At 42.7% G+C, this 19,220-nt stretch overlaps 1 protein-coding gene across 1 annotated transcript; it reads right to left on the reverse strand.

Annotated features, from left to right (window-relative positions):
* Positions 1 to 692: 692 nt before the first annotated feature.
* On the reverse strand, positions 693 to 7,410 carry ODAPH (odontogenesis associated phosphoprotein; the record flags this gene model as incomplete). Its single annotated transcript, XM_079710631.1, has 3 exons — positions 693 to 816; positions 940 to 1,078; positions 7,344 to 7,410. 3 exons carry the CDS (start codon positions 7,408 to 7,410, stop codon positions 693 to 695), a joined length of 330 nt encoding a protein of 109 aa, XP_079566757.1.
* Positions 7,411 to 19,220: the final 11,810 nt, after the last annotated feature.

A 19,220-nucleotide genomic window follows, 5' to 3' on the forward strand; every position in this document is an offset into this window, starting at 1 on the left:
CCACATGCCGTGGAGCGGCTGGGCCCGTGAGCCATGGCCGCTGAGCCTGCGCATCCAGAGCCTGTGCTCCGCAATGGGAGAGGCCACAACAGTGAGAGGCCCGCGTGCTGCAAAAAAAAAAAGAAGAAAAAAGGTTTTGTAACTATGTGTGGTGATGGATGTTAACTGAACTTACTGTGGTGATCATTTTGCAATATATACAAATATCAAGTCATTATGTTATATAACCTGAAACTAATATAGTATGTCAATTATATCTCCATTAAAAATGAATAAATAACCATTGCCAGAGAATAAAGCTTTCAGTTTTTTATAATTTCTTTCAAAGTTCACTTTGTAAATACGCCTTGCTTTGTAAGTTTTCCAGTGAGTATAAAAGGGTGTCATTAATGTCTCCATTTGGTTTATAACAATCTCAATTTATTTAAATGCTCTTCGTTGTAATTTAGAAGATGGAGCTGATTCTTCTGGTATTGCAGGATGATAGGTATTATTGGAACCACCTGTTTTAGAACTTTTCTTGCGTAAGTATCCTGTGATCATAAAAACTAAGAGGTAAGAATAATGTAGTTATTGCTTCTATTTTGCAAACATGAATAACCTATAAACCAATATGTTCACTGCTGACAAGGAGAACAATTTCTAGTCGGTGGAGTTTAAGATGCTTAATTTTCCAGTCCAATAGGTTTAGTTTAGTAACTGAAAACAGAAATCTTTTTCAGCACGTTTGGGGCTTCTCTCTTTTCTCTGCTTTCCTCAGAGGAGCTTCCTCTCCAGAGTCTTCTTCTGGGGAAATAATAATAAGGAGGAAGGCGACTGTGCGGCCGAAAAAGTGGATGGAACTGAAAAGGGTGGTAGCACATCGGAGGGAGGAAAGGTCTGTATGGGAACCTAATGTGGACTCTGGGCCTTTGTGGCGGGAAAAAATGGAAGGGACACCTAGGTGTCCTGGTGATGGGCTGGATCCTCGTCACTGGGTTCCTTGTGGTGGGAGGAGGGGTAAGAGTAAAGATCTGGCAGTCTGTAGGCTCTGCATTATTTTGTGAGTCTCCAGGAGGGGTGAATACCTCTTCCTGTCCTGTGGGGAGAAAAGCGCAAGTCAGGAAACAGGCCTGATGACAGGAGCAGAGGGGAGAGTCTTCAGGTGGAGGCAGGGGAGAAACAGGGGAAGAGAGAATTCTAGAGTCTCAAAACATGTTTGAGAGAACTGCCCAGGCCAGTAAAATGAGATACAGACACTCCTTATGACCCAGGAATTCCACTCGGGGGAATTTACCCAAGAGAAATGAGTGCTTATATCTACAAAAGACTAGTTCAATAACGCTCACAACAGTCTTATTCATATTAACCCAAACCTGCAAACAATGCCAGTGTCCATCAATAGGAGAATGGATAAACAAACTGTGTATTCATACAATGAAAGAATACTCAGCATGGAAAGGAAGAATTACTAATACAACAACATGGATGTATCCTATGATGTTATGTCGAGCAAAGAAGTTAGACACAAAAGAGTACCTACTGTGAGATTCCATTTTTATGAAGTTCAAGAACAAGCAAAACTAATCTATGGTAAAAAAAAAAGTCAAAAATAGTTAGCTTAGGGTTAGCGTAGGTGTTATTTAGTGGAAAAAGTAACTAGTGAATTCTTTAGATCTCGATCTGGGTGGTTGTTACATGAATATGGAGATAGATATACACACACATTTACATTTGCACATACATACATATATACACAAAAATACAAATGTACACACATATGTATACACACACACATATCTAAAATGTGATCAATATATACCTTTAAGATTTGTGCATTTTATTGTGTATAAATTATAAATAAATAAAGAAAATTTGATGGAAAAAAAGTAATGTAAAGAAAAGGGCTGCTTCACTTCCCCAGCAGTGAAATCATTCCCTGAAGAGGAAGGGAGGGAACATCTACTTGCTCCAGGGGAATGAGCACTGAGGACCAGGATGACATTAATTTCTGAGAAGAAATTTGGATCAACCTCCAGTGTCAAGGTCTTCCCTCTAGCTGTATCGTACAATCAAACTGGCTACGAAAAAGCAAGCTTTCCTTTAGGAAATTATTTCTTCACTCCCTTAGAGACTTACCAAAACAGGTCTGGAAAGGGTTGCTGAGTGTGAATGATGGAAAAATGAATTCCTCACAGTAAGTTAAGAGCTAGATTCCCCTCACCTTTAAAACAGTTGAATTCAGGTTTCTTGGTTGAACTGGGTATGCTTATTCATAGCCCCTTCTAGAGATTCTGTTTCACCCATAATACCTGGAAAGGTCAGTACTACACTCCTTTGGCTATGGCTGATGGGACTGTTGTTAGACACTCAACTCATTCATTGGCTGACCAGTGACCAATCAGCTTCTCACTCAAGAATTTCAACAAAGAGACACAGCTAGTGGAAAATGTTAGTGGAAGTGGTAGGGCGGGGGCTGGAGTGTCAGATATTAGCCAGTTGAATGTTGAATAAACAGAGAAACCAATATTTCCATAGCTGTAAAATGGGGAAAGCCTCTCAAAGAGAAAAAGAGGCAAGTGCCTATGTGGTAACAGAGTGATGATGAGAGTAACCTTGGCTCTTGACTTTCTCAGGGCTGGTCTTTTTGAGGGCTGGCTGTACTTAAGGTCCTTGGAAATATCTTTATAATAATCACCCCACCTCCAGCTCTATTCTTTTTCTTCTAAGCCAGCTTGAATGGGTGTCTGTTTATTGAATTAAATACTGACTCTTTCTCCCATACCCACCCAGGCTACTGAGTATTAAAATCTTACGGCTGAAACTAGATTAAGACATTTCAAACTACAGAAGATGATTAAATCCCATATTACTCATTCTTTCTTCTACACAATCAGATCAATTCTGAACCTTTATAACATGAAAACTTTCTGCTGAGAATCACTAGGGGAGAAGCTAGCCTTATTCTTTTTTTTTTTTTTTTTTTTTTTTGTGGTACGCGGGCCTCTCACTGTTGTGGCCTCTTCCGTTGCGGAGCACAGGCTCCGGACGCGCAGGCTCAGCGACCATGGCTCACGGGCCCAGACGCTCCACGGCATGTGGGATCTTCCCGGACCGGGGCACGAACCCGTGTCCCCTGCATCGGCAGGCGGACTCCCAACCACTGCGCCACCAGGGAAGCCCTAGCCTTATTCTTAAATTAAAAAAATTTTTTTATATATTATTAACTGCGTTGGGTCTTCGTTGCTGTGCACAGGCTTTCTCTAGTTGCAGCGAGCAGGGGCTACTCTTCGTTGTGGTGCGTGGGCTTCTCATCGCGGTGGCTTCTTTTGTTGCAGAGCATGGGCTCTAGGCATGCAGGCTTCAGTAGTTGTGGCTCGCGGGCTCTAGAGTGCAGGCTCAGTAGTTGTGGCGCATGGGCTTAGTTGCTCCGTGGAATGTGGGATCTTCCTGTACCAGGGCTCAAACCCGTATCCCCTGCACTGGCAGGCGGATTCTTAACCACTGTGCCACCAGGGAAATCTGAAGCTAGTCTTATTCTTAAGCTCCATCTTGACATTTTGCTATCAGATCAGGCTTAGCTAGGTCTTGGGCTCTGCCATTCAGTAAGCTGGACTCCGGTTTTTAAAAACACCCACCCCTTGTGCTTTTTCTATTTCTTAAAACTGAGGCTACTCTCCAAATCCTCCTGACAATGGTGCTCTAGGCATCTGGAACCAGCTTTTTAAAAGCCCAGGGCCATGAATGATTTTTTTGAAGTAGTTTTTGTGGAACGGAGGAAACCGAGTCAGATTCCAGTGGATTAAATAGGTGGGGAAAAAAAGACTCAGAAGTGTGTAGAGTTCTCTTTGAAGTGAGAGAAGTAGATCCAAAGAAGTTTATGGTAGATCATGTCTCATTTCCTCAGGGAGGCCTTCCCTCCCTTGAGGCTGGCTTAAGGCCCCTGGCAATATGCTTCCCTCGCACCCTGTGAGTCCACTTTCATCATATTCATCAGTCATGTGATTACTATTCAGCGGTTATATTCCTCCTCCACGGAAGTATCTGCCTGATCATTCTCTATACCTGGTCTCATTGCTAGCCCAGTGCCTACAGTGGACCTGAACAGACTGAGAGAAATCTCAGTTTCCATAATTTTCAAAAGTTACCACATTCCTACCTCTCAGGGATAATGTGATCATTAATAAGCAAATATTTCTCATTATGTAACATACTGACATGACACCGAAGATACTGAATATCAAACACAAAGAGCTCTTTTGCAGCCCTAATTAGACCAAAGTAGGTCAAATATTTAAGTGCAGATTGGAAACATTTTGAGAGGCAGAACGGCATAGGGTCCCTGAGCTCTGCTGTTTAATAATTGTGTGACCATTGACAGCTTCCTTAACTTCTCCCAGTCTTCTTTTCCTTATTTGTAAAATGGAGAAAATAATACTACCTATCTCACTGGCTTGTTGTAGTGTCTAAAATAAGATATGTAAAGTGCTGAGAACATGCCTGACATATGCATTTGGTAGGTCTTAGCTGCTGTTATTGCGCCTCCATCAAGACAAGGCCTGTTGACTCTGTTGGTCATTGCTATGTCCCTAGTACCCAGAACAGTCCCTGGCTTAGCTTCGTGCCCAGTACATAGCTGATTAATTGAATGAGGCAGATGTTGAGTGTAGATGCTGAGTTCCTCTCTGTAGATTTTTGTGAAGCTCAGTATTTCATTCCAGTCCCAGAAAAAAATTTAAATAAAATTTTTTTTGGCCTCGCTGCCTAGCATGCAGGATCTTAGTTCTCCCACCAGGGGGCGAACCTGTGCCCCCTGAAGTGGAAGTGCAGAGTCTTACCCACTGGACCACTAGGGAAGTCCTTCCAGTCCCAGGAAAACTGCAATAACTTACATTCAAAATTAGAGGATAGGGCTTCCCTGGTGGCGCAGTGGTTAAGAATCCACCTGCTAATGCAGGGGACACGGGTTCCAGCCCTGATCAGGGAAGATCCCACATGCCGCGGAACAACTAAGCCCGTGTGCCACAACTCCTGAGCCTGTGCTCTAGAGCCCGCGAGCCACAATTACTGAAGCCCGTGCACCTAGAGCCTGTGCTCCCCAACAAGAGAAGCCACTGCAAAGAGAAGCCTATGCACCGCAACGAAGAGTAGCCCCCGCTTGCTGCAACTAGAGAAAGCTCTCACTCAGCAACGAAGACCCAATGCAGCCAAAAATAAAATAAATAAAATAAATTAAAAAAATTAAAGGATAATAAAATAATCAAGACCCAAAATATTGCTTGGAGTTTGGACATCAATTTTAAGTGGGTTTACTATAGTCTAGACATGAAATTCATCGTATGCTAACAACTAGTACTTAAAAAAAAAAAAGTAAGGGTGAGATGACCTTTTTTAAAAAAATATAATTATCTGTAGTCTATGGTTATTTGGGCAGACAATAGCTGGTTTGTAGTGAACTACCCTGATTTCTAAGAGAAGTAAGTTTTATACTTGATGTATAAGTATGCAGTTCTTCTTTTACACTTGGAGTATCACAAAAATTCTCAGGTGCCTTTAGAGTCGAACCAAAAAGAAATATGTCCTGTGATTAATTTGCTCACAGTAACTGCGACTTAATTCATTTTGTAGACTCACAGAATAACTGGCTATTTTAGCCAACTCTCTAATTTTACAGGTAAAGACATTGGAGTCCAGTTCATACAAGTTTACACAGGCCTCTTTCAATCCTATGCTATAAGTCTAGTAGTTTCAACAGTGTGCAGGTTACTTTGTTTCGTGCTGTGACAAATGCAGAGATGATAAAGACATGGGGCCTGCCCTTGAGAGGTGGGGAGACGCTACAAATACATGGATCTATAATGCAGAGAAGAATGCAGTATGGACCATGGGTGATATACAAATTGCTATAAGAACTCAAAGATGTCAGAGGAGGAAGATTGCAATTTTAAAGCTATGTGTCTTAAGAAAGCCTTATGTGAAGGTAATACTATAGTGACATTAAACGTCACCATGTGAAGCAGAATTTCAATAAACAGAGGTGAAATCAGGAGGGGGGGCAGCCATAGCTGCTGCTGTGGAGGAGAGAGAGAACAGGGTGGGTTTGGAGACCCACACATGACCCCGTCTGGCAGAGCCAGGGCATGTGTAAGTGGGTGATGGCCTGGAGCCAGGGCTGCCTGGAGAGAGTGAAGCTGCATTTGAAGATCTTTGAGGCTAGTCTGAGGGATAGTGGGGAAGAGTGAGCCTAAATCAGAAATCACATTTTAATGGTGTTTTTTTTTTAAAAATGTGAATAAACCTCTAATCTCATTATAACTTATTTAGCTACGTATTTACAAGGTTTCCTGAAGAGTGGTTGACTTTCTGGAAAGGTGTCCGGTGTCAGGTTTTGTTTTATGGTGCCACTTTCAGATGTCACTTTTAGTGGGTGATGTTTGCAGGTCTTGTCTTGGGAATCGGGCAGGTGTTCTTTGCAGTCTGTCTCCTTGCCCTCTGATCTCCTGAGTTCATGCAGAGATTGGACAAGGTGATCTCTGGTGGCCTCACCACCACCTCTGATGTCCCTGCCCCTTTCTGTTCTGTTGTGAGCTTTGGTGGATGGGTGCAGGGAACTTGCTAGGGGATGACTAGGGTCTGACTGAGCCCCTGCAAAGCCCCAGGCCACGTGAAAGTGGTGGAGGACTCAGTTTGACTGCTGGGGCGCTCCCCCTTTTCTTTCCTGTCCCCAGGGTTTGCAAACCAATGCTCTGGCTCAGGCCATCTGGAAATTTTGTAGTGGGGGAAAAGGAAAGAGAAAGGAGTAGGGGATAAATTGAATCTAATAGAATCTTAAAGAAAGAAGTCTAGGCTAACCTCCGCAGCACCAAGACACAACTGACTAGGTGTGATTAACTAAAGCAGTTAATAAACAGAGACGGAACACCCACCATGGGCAAAATACCGTGCTGTTGAGCATATAAGAGGTGGACACTGCTGTAATTCAGGGTGGAAATTGTTAGCTCTATATCAATAATAACTAGTATTCATATAGTGCTTGAAGGATGAAGAGCTTTTCTTGCATGATAGCTCATTTGGTCCCCACGACCCCATAATGGACATCATTAATGCTGTCACTTCACACTTGAGGAAATGGATATCAGAGCAGTTAAGTGTGTCTAAAGTCACATAGCTAGGGCTGAGACTAGGACCTTCCGATGGTCTTCCGATGATAAAATTCAGCCTCTTTCTCTTTAACCACACAGGCTGATGAAAGCTGACATAAATATTTCCAATTCATGATATGTATAATCATGGAGCCAAATTTTGTCTTTTCACACAACTTATTAATTACTGGACCCACAGTAGAATAAAAACAAAACCCTTACCTTCTGCCACAGTTACTACCAACCAGCAGACCAGCAGCCAGTAGGAGAAGCAGAGTCTGTGAGCCATGGCTTCTACCCCAAGCAGTCACTGCCTTGAACACAACGTGGCTTAAAAGGGGTTGGTGAGTCATCGGCCGCCTGATTCAGGGAGTTTTCATTTGCATAGTGGACCACAGGGATTAGGGCCTGCGGTGTGAGGGTAAGAAATCAGCAAGGAAATACCAGACAGTATTTGTCAACCAGAGCTTCTTGTAATGACAGCCAAACATCATTCATCTGTCCTTGGTTGGAGTTGGATTGTGGACAACCACGCCCTCACTATCCTTTTAATTCCTTCAGATCTTTCCCTCTTAGTGCCTTCTCATTACTTGTGTATATAGGTCTCCCTCAGCAAGAGAAAGAATCTGTCCAGGAAATATTCAGCACCGCTTCCCTCTGTGTAGCTTACTTAACAAAACCAAACAGGACAGGGAGGACATTATCTAAAGGCCTTGTGACCCTGGCAGTTTGAAGAGGCTGTTCACAGATCTCGGATCAGGGATTAAGGCTTCTTCTCTGCTTTTGTCAAGGAGCCAAGAGCAGCAGAGTCAGAAAACAATCTTCTCTAGTAACCATCATGGTCACTGTCTAAACAAACATGAAAATTTTGGGAGATTAACTTAGTGATTTGTCCTTCCAAGTCCCACTCTGATTCATCAAATTGCCCTAAGATGCCTGGTTTGTTTCCTGTCAGCTGCTGGAGGAATGGGAGTGGGCGGTCACAAGTGCTTAAAAGCATGGACGTTGGAGTTAGAGATGATCATACTAAGTGAAGTAGATCAGAAAGAGAAAGACACGGGCTTCCCTGGTGGCACAGTGGTTGGGAGTCCGCCTGCCAATGCAGGGGACACGGGTTCGTGCCCCGGTCCGGGAGGATCCCACATGCTGTGGAGCGGCTGGGCCCGTGAGCCATGGCCGCTGAGCTTGCGCGTCCAGAGCCTGTGCTCCGCAACGGGAGAGGCCACAACAGTGAGAGGCCCGCGTACCGCAAAAAAAAAAAAAAAAAGAAAGAAAGAGAAAGACAAACACCATATGACATCACTTATATGTGGAATCTAAAATACGACACAACTGAACTTATCTATGAAACAGAAACAGACTCAAAGACACAGAGAACAGACTTGTGACTGCCAGAGGGGAGGGGGATTGGGGGAGGGATGAATTGGGAGTTTGAGATTAGCAGATGCAAATTTATATATAGAATGGATAAACAACAAAGTCCTACTGTATAGCACAGGGAACTATATTCAGTATCCTGTGATAAACCATAATGGAAAAGAATATGGGGCTTCCCTGGTGGCACAGTGGTTAAGAATCCGCCTGCCAATGCAGGGGACACGGGTTCGATCCCTGGTCCGGGAAGATCTCACATGCCACAGAGCAACTAAGCCTGTGGGCCACAACTACTAGAGCCCATGCAACTAGAGCCTGTGCTCCCCAACAAGAGAAGCCACCGCAATGAGAAGCCTGCATACCACAACGAAGAGTAGCCCCCACTCTCTGCAACTAGAAAAAGACCGCAAGCAGCAACGAAGACCCAATGTAGCCAAAAATAAATAAATAATTAAAGAAAAAGAATATGAAAAAGAATGTATATATAACTGAATCACTTTGCTGTACAGTAGAAATTAATGCAACATTGTAAGTCAACTATACCTCAATAAAATAAATTTAAAAAGAAAAAAGAGCATGGACCTTGGAATTAGGACAAACTGGTTCCAACCTTGGTTCCTTTTCTTACTAGCTGGGTGACTTGAAGCCTCAGGTGCCTCATCTGTAAAATGTGGCTTGTAGTATTTCCCTCAGAGGAGTGTTGTGATGAATAAAAGAGGTAATTGACATAAAGCTCCAACCACAGTGCCTGGCACATGAAAGGGAGTTGTTGTGGCAGTTGTGGCAGTTAAATCACAGTGACTCCAATTCTTTGTTCTCTTAGGAGGTTATACTTGCCAACTCATTCGATCACTCAAAGGCCTTTACATCGAGCAGCCCTTCAAAGCCAGGACCTGCGTTCTCTTTTGTTCCTTCTGCAACAGCCAGGAAAATATTCTGCTCAACGTGGCATGGCAATGTGATTCCAATGCAGAGGGCAAAGTAGTATATGTAATACACCCCAATTGACATAAAATTAATTATGTTTCTCTGCTTCGTAGCCCCCAGTACTTCCTTTATTGTAACACTCAAACCCTTTCCTGTTATTCCTTAGTTAATATTTAATGTCCCTGCCAGACTGAAAGCTCCATGACAGCAGGAACCCTATCTTTAGCCCCAGCACCTACACCAGAGCTAGATGTGGCACAGGACACAACGTCAACAGAGCCACTGAATCTAAGGAACTGAGCTTGTTCCCTACTTCCTTTCCAAACTGCTGACCAATCGTCCATTTAATCATCTGTTTCTAGAATTTTGCCTAGGATTATCATCAAGCCTGTGGAATTTACCATTTCCTAGTTGGTGAGTGTTTGCATCCTTACATTGCCATGCCAATAAAATTAGATCCACATACTCTCTTTACTACCCAGTGTTCTGTTTTATGGATTTATTGCAAATTATTTAACGAAACTTTTTGTTGATGGACATTTGTATTATTTCTTCTGATCCTCTTTCTTTTCTGTATTGGATTTCTGATGACCTTTCACTTGAAATGCTGATGAAAATAAATAAGAAAAGCAAAATTGTATATATATTTTTTCTGTTCGCATCTATTGTCCTGAAATTTATAAAGGAATAAAACTTCAAAGGGAACGAAATTTTTAAAAGTTTCATCGAATTCTTTTTTTTTTTTCCTAATTTTTTTTTTTTTTTGGCCGTGTGGCATGCGGGATCTTATTTCCCCAACCAGGGATTGAACCTGTGCCCCCTGCAATGGAAGCACAGAGTTTCACCACTGGACCGCCAGGGAAGTCCCTCATCGAATTCTTATTTGACAGAAAATTCTAACTTATATATTTACTGTTGGTGTATAGAGTAAGTCTTGACAGTCTTATTTATTTGTATATTGCAGTTTAGCCCAGTGATGTTGAGAAAGGCTGGACTGCTCTGTCCATCTGCAGCTTTGAGGGCCGCTCTGCAGAACTGCCTCTCACATGCTCAGGGACCCCCAGGTTATCTGCTTGAGGGATGATCAGCTGCACCTTGCCTCGCTCATCTCTGCAGTCCTATTGGGATGAAGTCCCCGTTTTGCTTCCAAGCCTTAGAGAACCAAAGGCAAGCTACAGTTATGTCCAGTGAGGCTGGTCTCCTGCTGCAGAAACCGCTGAAGCTGTCTGGAGGAGGCGTTCCCCTTACATGGCCGTGTGAATAATCTGGGAAGCTGCCATCAGGACTCCCGCGAATCAGGATTACAGGTAGCATGGGGAGTGATTGGTATCGGGCCTGCACCCTGAGTCAGGCTGAGAGAGTAGCGGCTGGCGCTGCGAGGCTTATTTCCCGGTGGCCTGGGGGTGGCGTTCTCTGTCAGAAGGAATGGGGCACACACTCCTTCAGGGGATCTGTAAGTTCTGTGGTTGGCGCCGATTTGAAGGTGCCGCTTCTGGAATGGCCTGTATGACTCTCCTGCTAGGCTTGCTAGGGCGTCTTCTGCTGGGATTTCTCCTAAAAGGGATTTCAGGCACCTGAGACATATTTCCAACTCCACCATTTTGCAGATCAGAGACTGAGGCCTGGAGAAGGTTCCTAACATCATCCTAGTGATTTAACAACAGAAAGGCAATAACATCCTGCTCAGGATCAGAGTGATGCCCAAGACATGAGAGCCCTCATTTATCAATGGTTTGAAACAGTATTAAAACAGTGGGATAAATCAGTGTTCTAGTCTCTGTCTTGCCACCCATTAACTGTGAGACCTTGGACCAGTCGGCCTCACTGACCCTCAATTTCCTCATCTGTATAATATATCATTTGCTGTATTCTAAGCATCACTGTTCTAATTATTGTACATACATTAAGCCATTTAATTCTCAAAATAACCCAATGGGGTAGGTACTATTGTCATCCCCACTTACAGATGAGAAAATTGAGGCACAGAGAGGTTAAGTCACGTGGCTGGTACGTGGCAGAGCCATGATATGAACACAGGCAATACGGCTCTAGAATTCTTGCTCTAATCACTGTGCTAGGTGGGCTCTGATCCCCTGGGCATCAACTTGCTGCTGTAAAAGCTCTGTGAAACTATCCTGAAAATTCACCAATGTACTGTAGGGCAAAAGACTTGGTTTGTTAAAACAATTTTTTTTCCAAGGCAAAATAAATAAAGAAAAAAAGGTAGAGGGACAATTTACAGATTAAAAGAGATTTAAGAGACATATCAAACAATTACAACGTTTGGACCTTATTTGTATTTTTTTTTTTTTCTTTTCTGCCATACGGGGGCCTCTCACTGTTGTGGCCTCTCCCGTTGCGGAGCGCAGGCTCCGGACACGCAGGCTCAGCGGCCATGGCTCACGGGCCCAGCCGCTCCGCAGCATGTGGGATCTTCCCGGACCAGGGCACGAACCCGTGTCCCCTGCATTGGCAGGTGGACTCCCAACCACTGCACCACCAGGGAAGCCCTGGACCTTATTTGGATCCTGCTTCAAATAAACAAATCATTAAAGAAAATACAATTGGGGAAATGTAAACACCTACTGGATATTTGATGATATTAAGTGATTATTGTAAGTGTGATAATGATAAATGACTGTCAAAAAAAAAAAGTAGAGTCCTTACCTTTCAGAGATGGATGCTGAAATATTGACAGATTATAAGTTGTCTGGGATTTAGTTCAAAATAATCAGAGGATGGGGAGTGAGTGGGGGCATTAGATAAAACAAGATTGTCCATGTTTAATAATTGTTTAAGCTGGGTGATGGGTGCATGTGAGCTTATTACACTCTCTACTTTTGTTTGGAACTTTCCATTATAAAAAGTTAAAAAAAAATCACTGTGTATAAGTTTTTGTTTTATTCTCTCAGAAATGTCAAAGCCCCATGGACCTACTTCTCAGGGCTGGTGGGAAGAATGACAGCCCATAGGGAGACAGGGGGTGAGACACCTGTTTCAGAGGTTTGCCTTCCAGGGGGTCATTGATTTGAGGGTGACCCCCAGTGCTTCCCACATGGCAGACTCTTAGTGGATTCTTTATGGACTATGTGAATGCATGAGCATATGGGTGAATGAATGGGAATGAATCCTATTCACAATGAGTTGGAGAAATATTCTGTCACAAGATCAGGAAATAGAATCTAATTTCTGGGCCAAATATAATGATGAATGATTCTGTATGTTTCTCAGTTAACCAAATTGTGCATTTAAAGGCATCTTTATCTATCACCATCATACCAAGGACCAAAATACTCCTCCTATATCTTATCCTGGTGGACAAATGTACATGAAGAGATTTACTGACACAGAAACCTTCACTCTGAAGCTATGTCCCCACCACCACACCTCTCAGAGACAACACTGCTCTGAGCTCCATTGTCACTGTTTTTGCCTGCCCGGCCAGCCCAGGATACTTCCCAGTTCTCCTGATTACCCTGAGTTCCTTCTGGGGAACCATCATTTCCCTACTTTCCCTGGCTTCAGGATTGTCTGTAACGTACATTTGCCAGTCACAGAGTAGCTTTCCTATGGTCACAGCGACTGGGTTAGGGATGGGTGTTTGACTCAAGCCAAGTCAATCAGGCCCCATCAAAACTAGTCCTGGGGGGCTTCCCTGGTGGTGCAGTGGTTGAGAGCCTGCCTGCCGATGCAGGGGACACGGGTTCACGCCCCGGTCCGGGAAGATCCCACATGCCGTGGAGCGGCTGGGCCCATGAGCCATGGCTGCTGAGCCTGCACGTCCGGAGCCTGTGCTCTGCAACGGGAGAGGCCACAACAGTGAGAGGCCCGTGTATGGCAGAAAAGAAAAAAAAAAAAAAGAAAAAAAAAAACTAGTCCTGGGTCTTTTGTATAAGTGACTGGAAAAGAGGCACACATTTTGCCTTTGGACTTGAAGTTGGGAAGAGACATGAAGAGAGAGTCTGCTCAATAAAACAGAGTGGGGAGATATCAGATTCTGACAACATCATTTGAACCTCTGAATCCAGCTATACCTGAAGCCATACACAGTGCACGGCATGTGGTATGCTAAAATGGATTTTAAAGTATTCCCAACATAGACTTATAGAAACAAATCACATAGAGAATAAAGATTCTAAGTCTACTGCTGCTTGCTAAATGGAAAGAAGAGCTATTAACTTTTATATTCTTGTATTTGATTACCAACTATAGAAGTAGACAGGGAGTAGAAAATTATGTCAGTTCCAGTGGCTGGGTAAGGCATTTGCAGAGATCAAGACTGATCTTTTTCTCATTCCATGCATTCTTCCTGAGAGCTGAGAGAAACCCGGTGACTAGACAGACTCTCAAGCAGGTGGAAGCTGTGGATACCTGAATGTCTTGGCTATATATGCGGTGAGGTGACTTCACCCTGCGTGCTCAGCCACCCTGTTTATGCTTGGCGGTAGCATCAGACAGATCCAGATTGTGGTGATGAGTCACTATGGACTTTCCCCAGCTTCAGATATAGGGTGAGTTCACATTTTATCCTTCAGCCTCTAACTGCCCCAGTAGGAGCTCCTGAATGGAATGATTTAAGTCTGGCCTTCAGGTGTTTTGAATATTCAATAGTAATTCAGCATTCAGTGAATCGAAATCTCTGGGTCTGGCGTTGTATATCAGGGTCGACAACGTGTCTCTGTATAATAGCAACAAAATGTGTCATTATACCAGCGGTGAGACCATGAGCAAGTTATCTGACTTTTCTGTCTAATTTCCTCATCTATAAAATGAGAATAATACGAGTACATACCTCATAGGTTTGTTGGGAGATTAAATGAGTTAATACCATTTAAGCACTTTCAGCGGAGATTGGTGCCATGTAAATGTTAGCTATCATTACTACTGAAAAATAATAACTTTCTGTCTTGGACAAACATCTCCTCTAGAACCTGGATATCTGAAACTAAACAAAGAAAAGGCAGAATGTTAGGATTTATGAAAATTGTGAAAAGTTCTATGAGAGTGTGCAATACTTCTCAGGTAGCAGTACTTTGAAGTCCAGTTTTTTAGTTTTTTGAGGAATTGAGTCAGTTGGCAAGCTGAATGGGAAATTTCTCAACAGGAAATGAAGGGGGTTTTCTTTGGGCTTCTGCTAGGTGATCAGTCACAGGCAAGCTAACTAAAATCTTGTCATCATACCTTCCCAGACAGTGGTTTCTGTAACTAGCAATAGTAAAGCTGGCAGGGGGTTGAGAGAGTTCTTTGAAATATCCAGGAGTTACAGGAAATGGTGGTAATTTAAGACTTGGATCCAACTTTAGCCAATGTCTCCAGGAGATGATGAGGGTAATGGTAACAAGCAACTACTAGTTTGTCAGAAATGGCATAGTTTTGATTTAAATTTGTAGAATGCTGTTAACATTTTATTTTCTCTCCCCCCACCCCTGCCTGCCTTTTTCCTTCCTCTCCTTTCTCTCTCTCACACCCCCCCCCGCCCCCACAGGAAGTATATGCTCCCTTCTCTAGAACAAAGCACTTTTAACAGTTTGCCATATATCCTTCCATTCCTTTTTCTATATATTTACATACACGCACACTCAGAAACCGTTCTGTAGGTGGCTTTAAAAAATTTTTATATAAATGGGATATTTTGTGTTGCCTTCTAAATTATTTTTTTCACTTAAAATGTCTTTTCTTTCCATGCCAATCCATATAGATTGATCTCTTTCTTTCGAATTGTTGCTTGTTATTGCCTTGTATGGGTGCACCATAGTTTTATTTATTGATTCACCACTTGGTGGAATTTGGGTTGCTTTCCATTTTCTGCTCTTACAAACAATCCTCCCATAGCCCTCTCTGGGCACATGCAGAGTGCCTTTGCTATAAGGTACATTTAAAAATAACTTGCTGAAACTGTTTTTAGATTTAAATTATAGAATACGTTTTCATTTCACTCTAAAATTTTCCAGTCCCTATGGGCCTTGGTGAGTTTGATCCTTTGGATAGCCACATTTCATTGCTGGCTAAAACCATTTCCTATCTTTTCAACAAAATATGTCCAGGTAATGGTGACAGCCATAGAAAGGTGAAATGTACATCTCAATAAGGCATTCCCTACTTTTAAGACCCACCCGCAAGTCATAGTCACTCATAGAGTGGCAGCCAAAACATTTTTTTAAATCCTCAGGATTTCAGAGGTCATTCCCTTCAGCTGTAAAGCCTGGCAGCACTTTGTACCATTATAAAGTCTACCTCTTTTATAAGCACCAGTCCCTTCATTTCTAATTACATACTATGTTGAGTACACTTTGCTGGCAAGTCTGCCACTGACGCCCATCTCCACAAGGTGCTCACCTCTAGTATTTGTGGTTAGCATTCTGCACAGCCTGTATGCTTCATTACCTTTGTTTGATAAAACACTTCTCTTTTTAAAAGCATGAGGCCAGATCTGCTGAGTCATATGTGATGTTATTTTTTAACTGCACAAGCTCTACCACAAGGATTTGGGAAATTTATTATCTGACACAAATCTGTCGGGGACTCCTCAGCTAAGGTTAGTTCAAAGACTGTCTATTTAGTAAGTGACTGGGTACTCTGAGACAGTGCTACTCGAAGTAGCTAGTCCAGAATGAGATAAGGTGCTCGTCGTTCTACAATGTAAATCAACATGTTGTTTCATTCAGGGAGAAAATCTTGCTGTGAAAAAAATGTTGACTAAATAGTGGGCTTGGTGATGTAGTTGATTTGCTTTCTGGTGCCAGCTCCTTCACTTGGACACTGGTTTCTGAACCACATGATGAGTAGCACTGTTTAAAGTGCTTTATGAAATCGAATGAATAAATGAATGAATGAGACATATCTAAGATAGATTAAATGACTTTTCAGGGTTGATGTGGGAGGATATGATTAAATAAAATTTTCCCTTTCAGTGGGACAATGTTCCTTGCCTGCTTTTGAGCTGCCACAGAGAGGGAAAGTTTATTTAAGGCACAAATAGCTCAACTGGCCACTGTTGCCTGTACTACTATTATTCCCTATCTCCCTATCAAGTTCATTTTCCCTTCTTGTGTTTTGCCCTTCTTACTGTTCTTATCTCCTTTTCCCATGCTCCTGCCATGGAATTTAAAGAGAGAAAAATAATGTATGGAAAGCTCATTGTATGGTATATGTTTTACAACCAGTTAAATATAATTCTCACTACAACAGGGCGAGCAAGGTATTACTGTACACTTTGTAAATACTCAGAGAAGCTCAGTAACTTGGCCCAGGTCCCATATGTAATAAACTGACTGGCTTGAGAATTGAACCCAGGTTTGTTTGGTTCTCCCCAGGTGGTTGGGTCTCCTACTCTCACATCTGAGGAGGGTGCTAACAGAATCCAGGCCCTGGACAGAACCTTTTAAGGTGCCCACACTGACACACTTAAGTTCCATTTTGGAACTTGGAGGCTCCATTAATTTCATAGTCACCTACTTTAATTGCCACGGTCCTACCACGTTGCCCACTTCTCTGTGTTTGTGTTACATACACGTGCGTCCCTGTAGGCTGTGAATTCCTTCATCTAATCATCTTTGTATCCCTCGCAACAGTGTATGGGGCTTTGAAAGTGGCACACTCGATGGGTTATGATATTAAATATGTTAGTCTATAAACTTCTTTATATGCCTAAGATAAATATTAAATGAATGAGACTGAGACTGAAGCGCTTATACTTTAAGATGTTGCGGTATGAATTCTATTGCGCATGTGTGTCTACTAATAAAGCAGGGCACAGTGAGGAGAAAGGCATCAGGCAGCCCATCCTCCTGAAACGCACTCCTTGGTGTCCCTGGATTATGACTTTTGGAACGTCTTCCTAGTCTCTAGCTTCCTTGAGGGTAGGAACTGGTCTTTTCTTTATAGGTTCTCTAGTGCCTACATTTTCTGGCATACAGTTCCTAAAACTTGAAAAATACTGTGAAATTGCTGAATGTGCTAAGTTCTCAGCATTTCCTCTTAAACTGCTGTTACTGGTGCTCACTATGGACCCCCATGCGGTTCTTAGATGACAGATTGTATCTGGCTTCTGCTTCTGAGGTTTCCTTGTACTGGTCCGACATTTTCTTCTCCCAACTCCATCTCTTCCAGCTCCTGCTTTGCATCAGGCACAATTCTATGAGCAGAAGTACAGCTGGGAGGAAGGTGAGGGATGTGGGAGCATGGGCACCATGGTTTCTCCTGAGCAAATCTCCAAACGGGAGATGTGACAGTTCTTAGAAGTATGGTGAAATGCAGTCTGAGGAATCAAAGTCTGAAGGTAATCAGGTGTAAGCTTCCAAGAGTCCTCTCTCAGTGCAGTACTTAATGCCTGTAGCATGGAATTGTGACAACACATAGGAAACGCTGCCTACCAGGGAAGCTCATGAACGATTCAGTGTCCAAATTTCCCTGGGGCTGCTCACGTAGGTACTCTTTGCCTAAGATATTCCCCAATATCAGCACATTATCAAATGTGCTCGGCATAAACCACATTGTTTCTACAAATTGTTGAGGCACAGAGAGCCCCTCTTATCAGCTAGGGAATGGTGGAAACCCTTCTGAAATCCAAATTCCCAGATGCCAGCCAAGAGCCAACCTTGCAATCAGGTCTTTCTATGGACAGCAGTCTCAGGCCTGCTATGCTGATTCCTTTTTTTCAGACCCCTCAGCTTCAGATTTGTGTGTGGGTGTGCCACCTTTACAGATCTTATAGGATGTCGGAGCAGTGGCCCCCATCATATCTCCATTTAACTCACCACTCTGGCTCCTGCATATTTAGATAGATGCTGCAGGATGACAGCAGACGAAAGCAAATTCAGCCAAGTAGTAGCCCTGACTACGGCTGTGTGCCAGATGTGACATCTTGCCAGAGTCAATTAACATGGCTCTGGGTACGTGGTATGCGATCAGTGATCGGTTGGGTGCATGCTTTCCCATCCCTATTAAAAAACAAGATCAGAAACAGTTCACATTCACATGGAATTAATAAAAAGTGATGTTAACAGCCTACATTATAACTCTCCTGCTTCTGTTATAATTGAAAGGGACCTAATCCAGGTAGATATTCTACAGAAAATCACTTAGTTCACTATATTGATGGATTATGTTAATCAAATGGGATGAGCAAGATGTGACCAGTAAATTTGAGGCCTTGATAAAGTACATATGCTCTAGAGGGTGAGATAAAACTCATGAAATTCAGGGGCCTACTTACCACATGAGTAAAATTTTGGGGGAGGAGTGTCCAGTGACCAGGGACAGGCTAGGACATGCCCTCTGAAGTAAAAGACAAATTAGTAAAACTTGCATCTCCCACTACGAATAAGGAAGCACAATGCCTAATAAGCCTCTCTGGGTTCTGGCGGCAGTGTATTACAAATCTAAGAATACTGCTCTCAGTTATATAATGGTGACATGAGGCTGCCAGTTTCGAGTGAGGCTGAAAGGAAAGAGGTCTATGGCAGATTCATATTGTGGTGGAAGCAGGCCTGCTACTAGGTTAGTCACCTCACCTAGCAGACTCTAAGATATTACAGTTATTGGTGGAGGAAAAAATGTAGCTGAAGTTAAAGCAAAACCACTGTATACATACTCTCGATTTTTCTCTGCTCATTTTATTGAATAACTGAATGTATAAAAACCACGTAGAGAACATTACTGGAAAAAAATTTTATTCTTCAAATATATAATGGATTCTTCACCACTCAAATTATTTCTATAATAATTTTATCTTTTTATTAAAACTAAATATATATTTTTAATACATTTCATCTTTTCTCAAATGAATGACTATGGTAT

Source organism: Hyperoodon ampullatus (assembly GCF_949752795.1).
Source record: "Hyperoodon ampullatus genome assembly, chromosome: 1".
NCBI lineage: Eukaryota > Metazoa > Chordata > Mammalia > Artiodactyla > Ziphiidae > Hyperoodon > Hyperoodon ampullatus.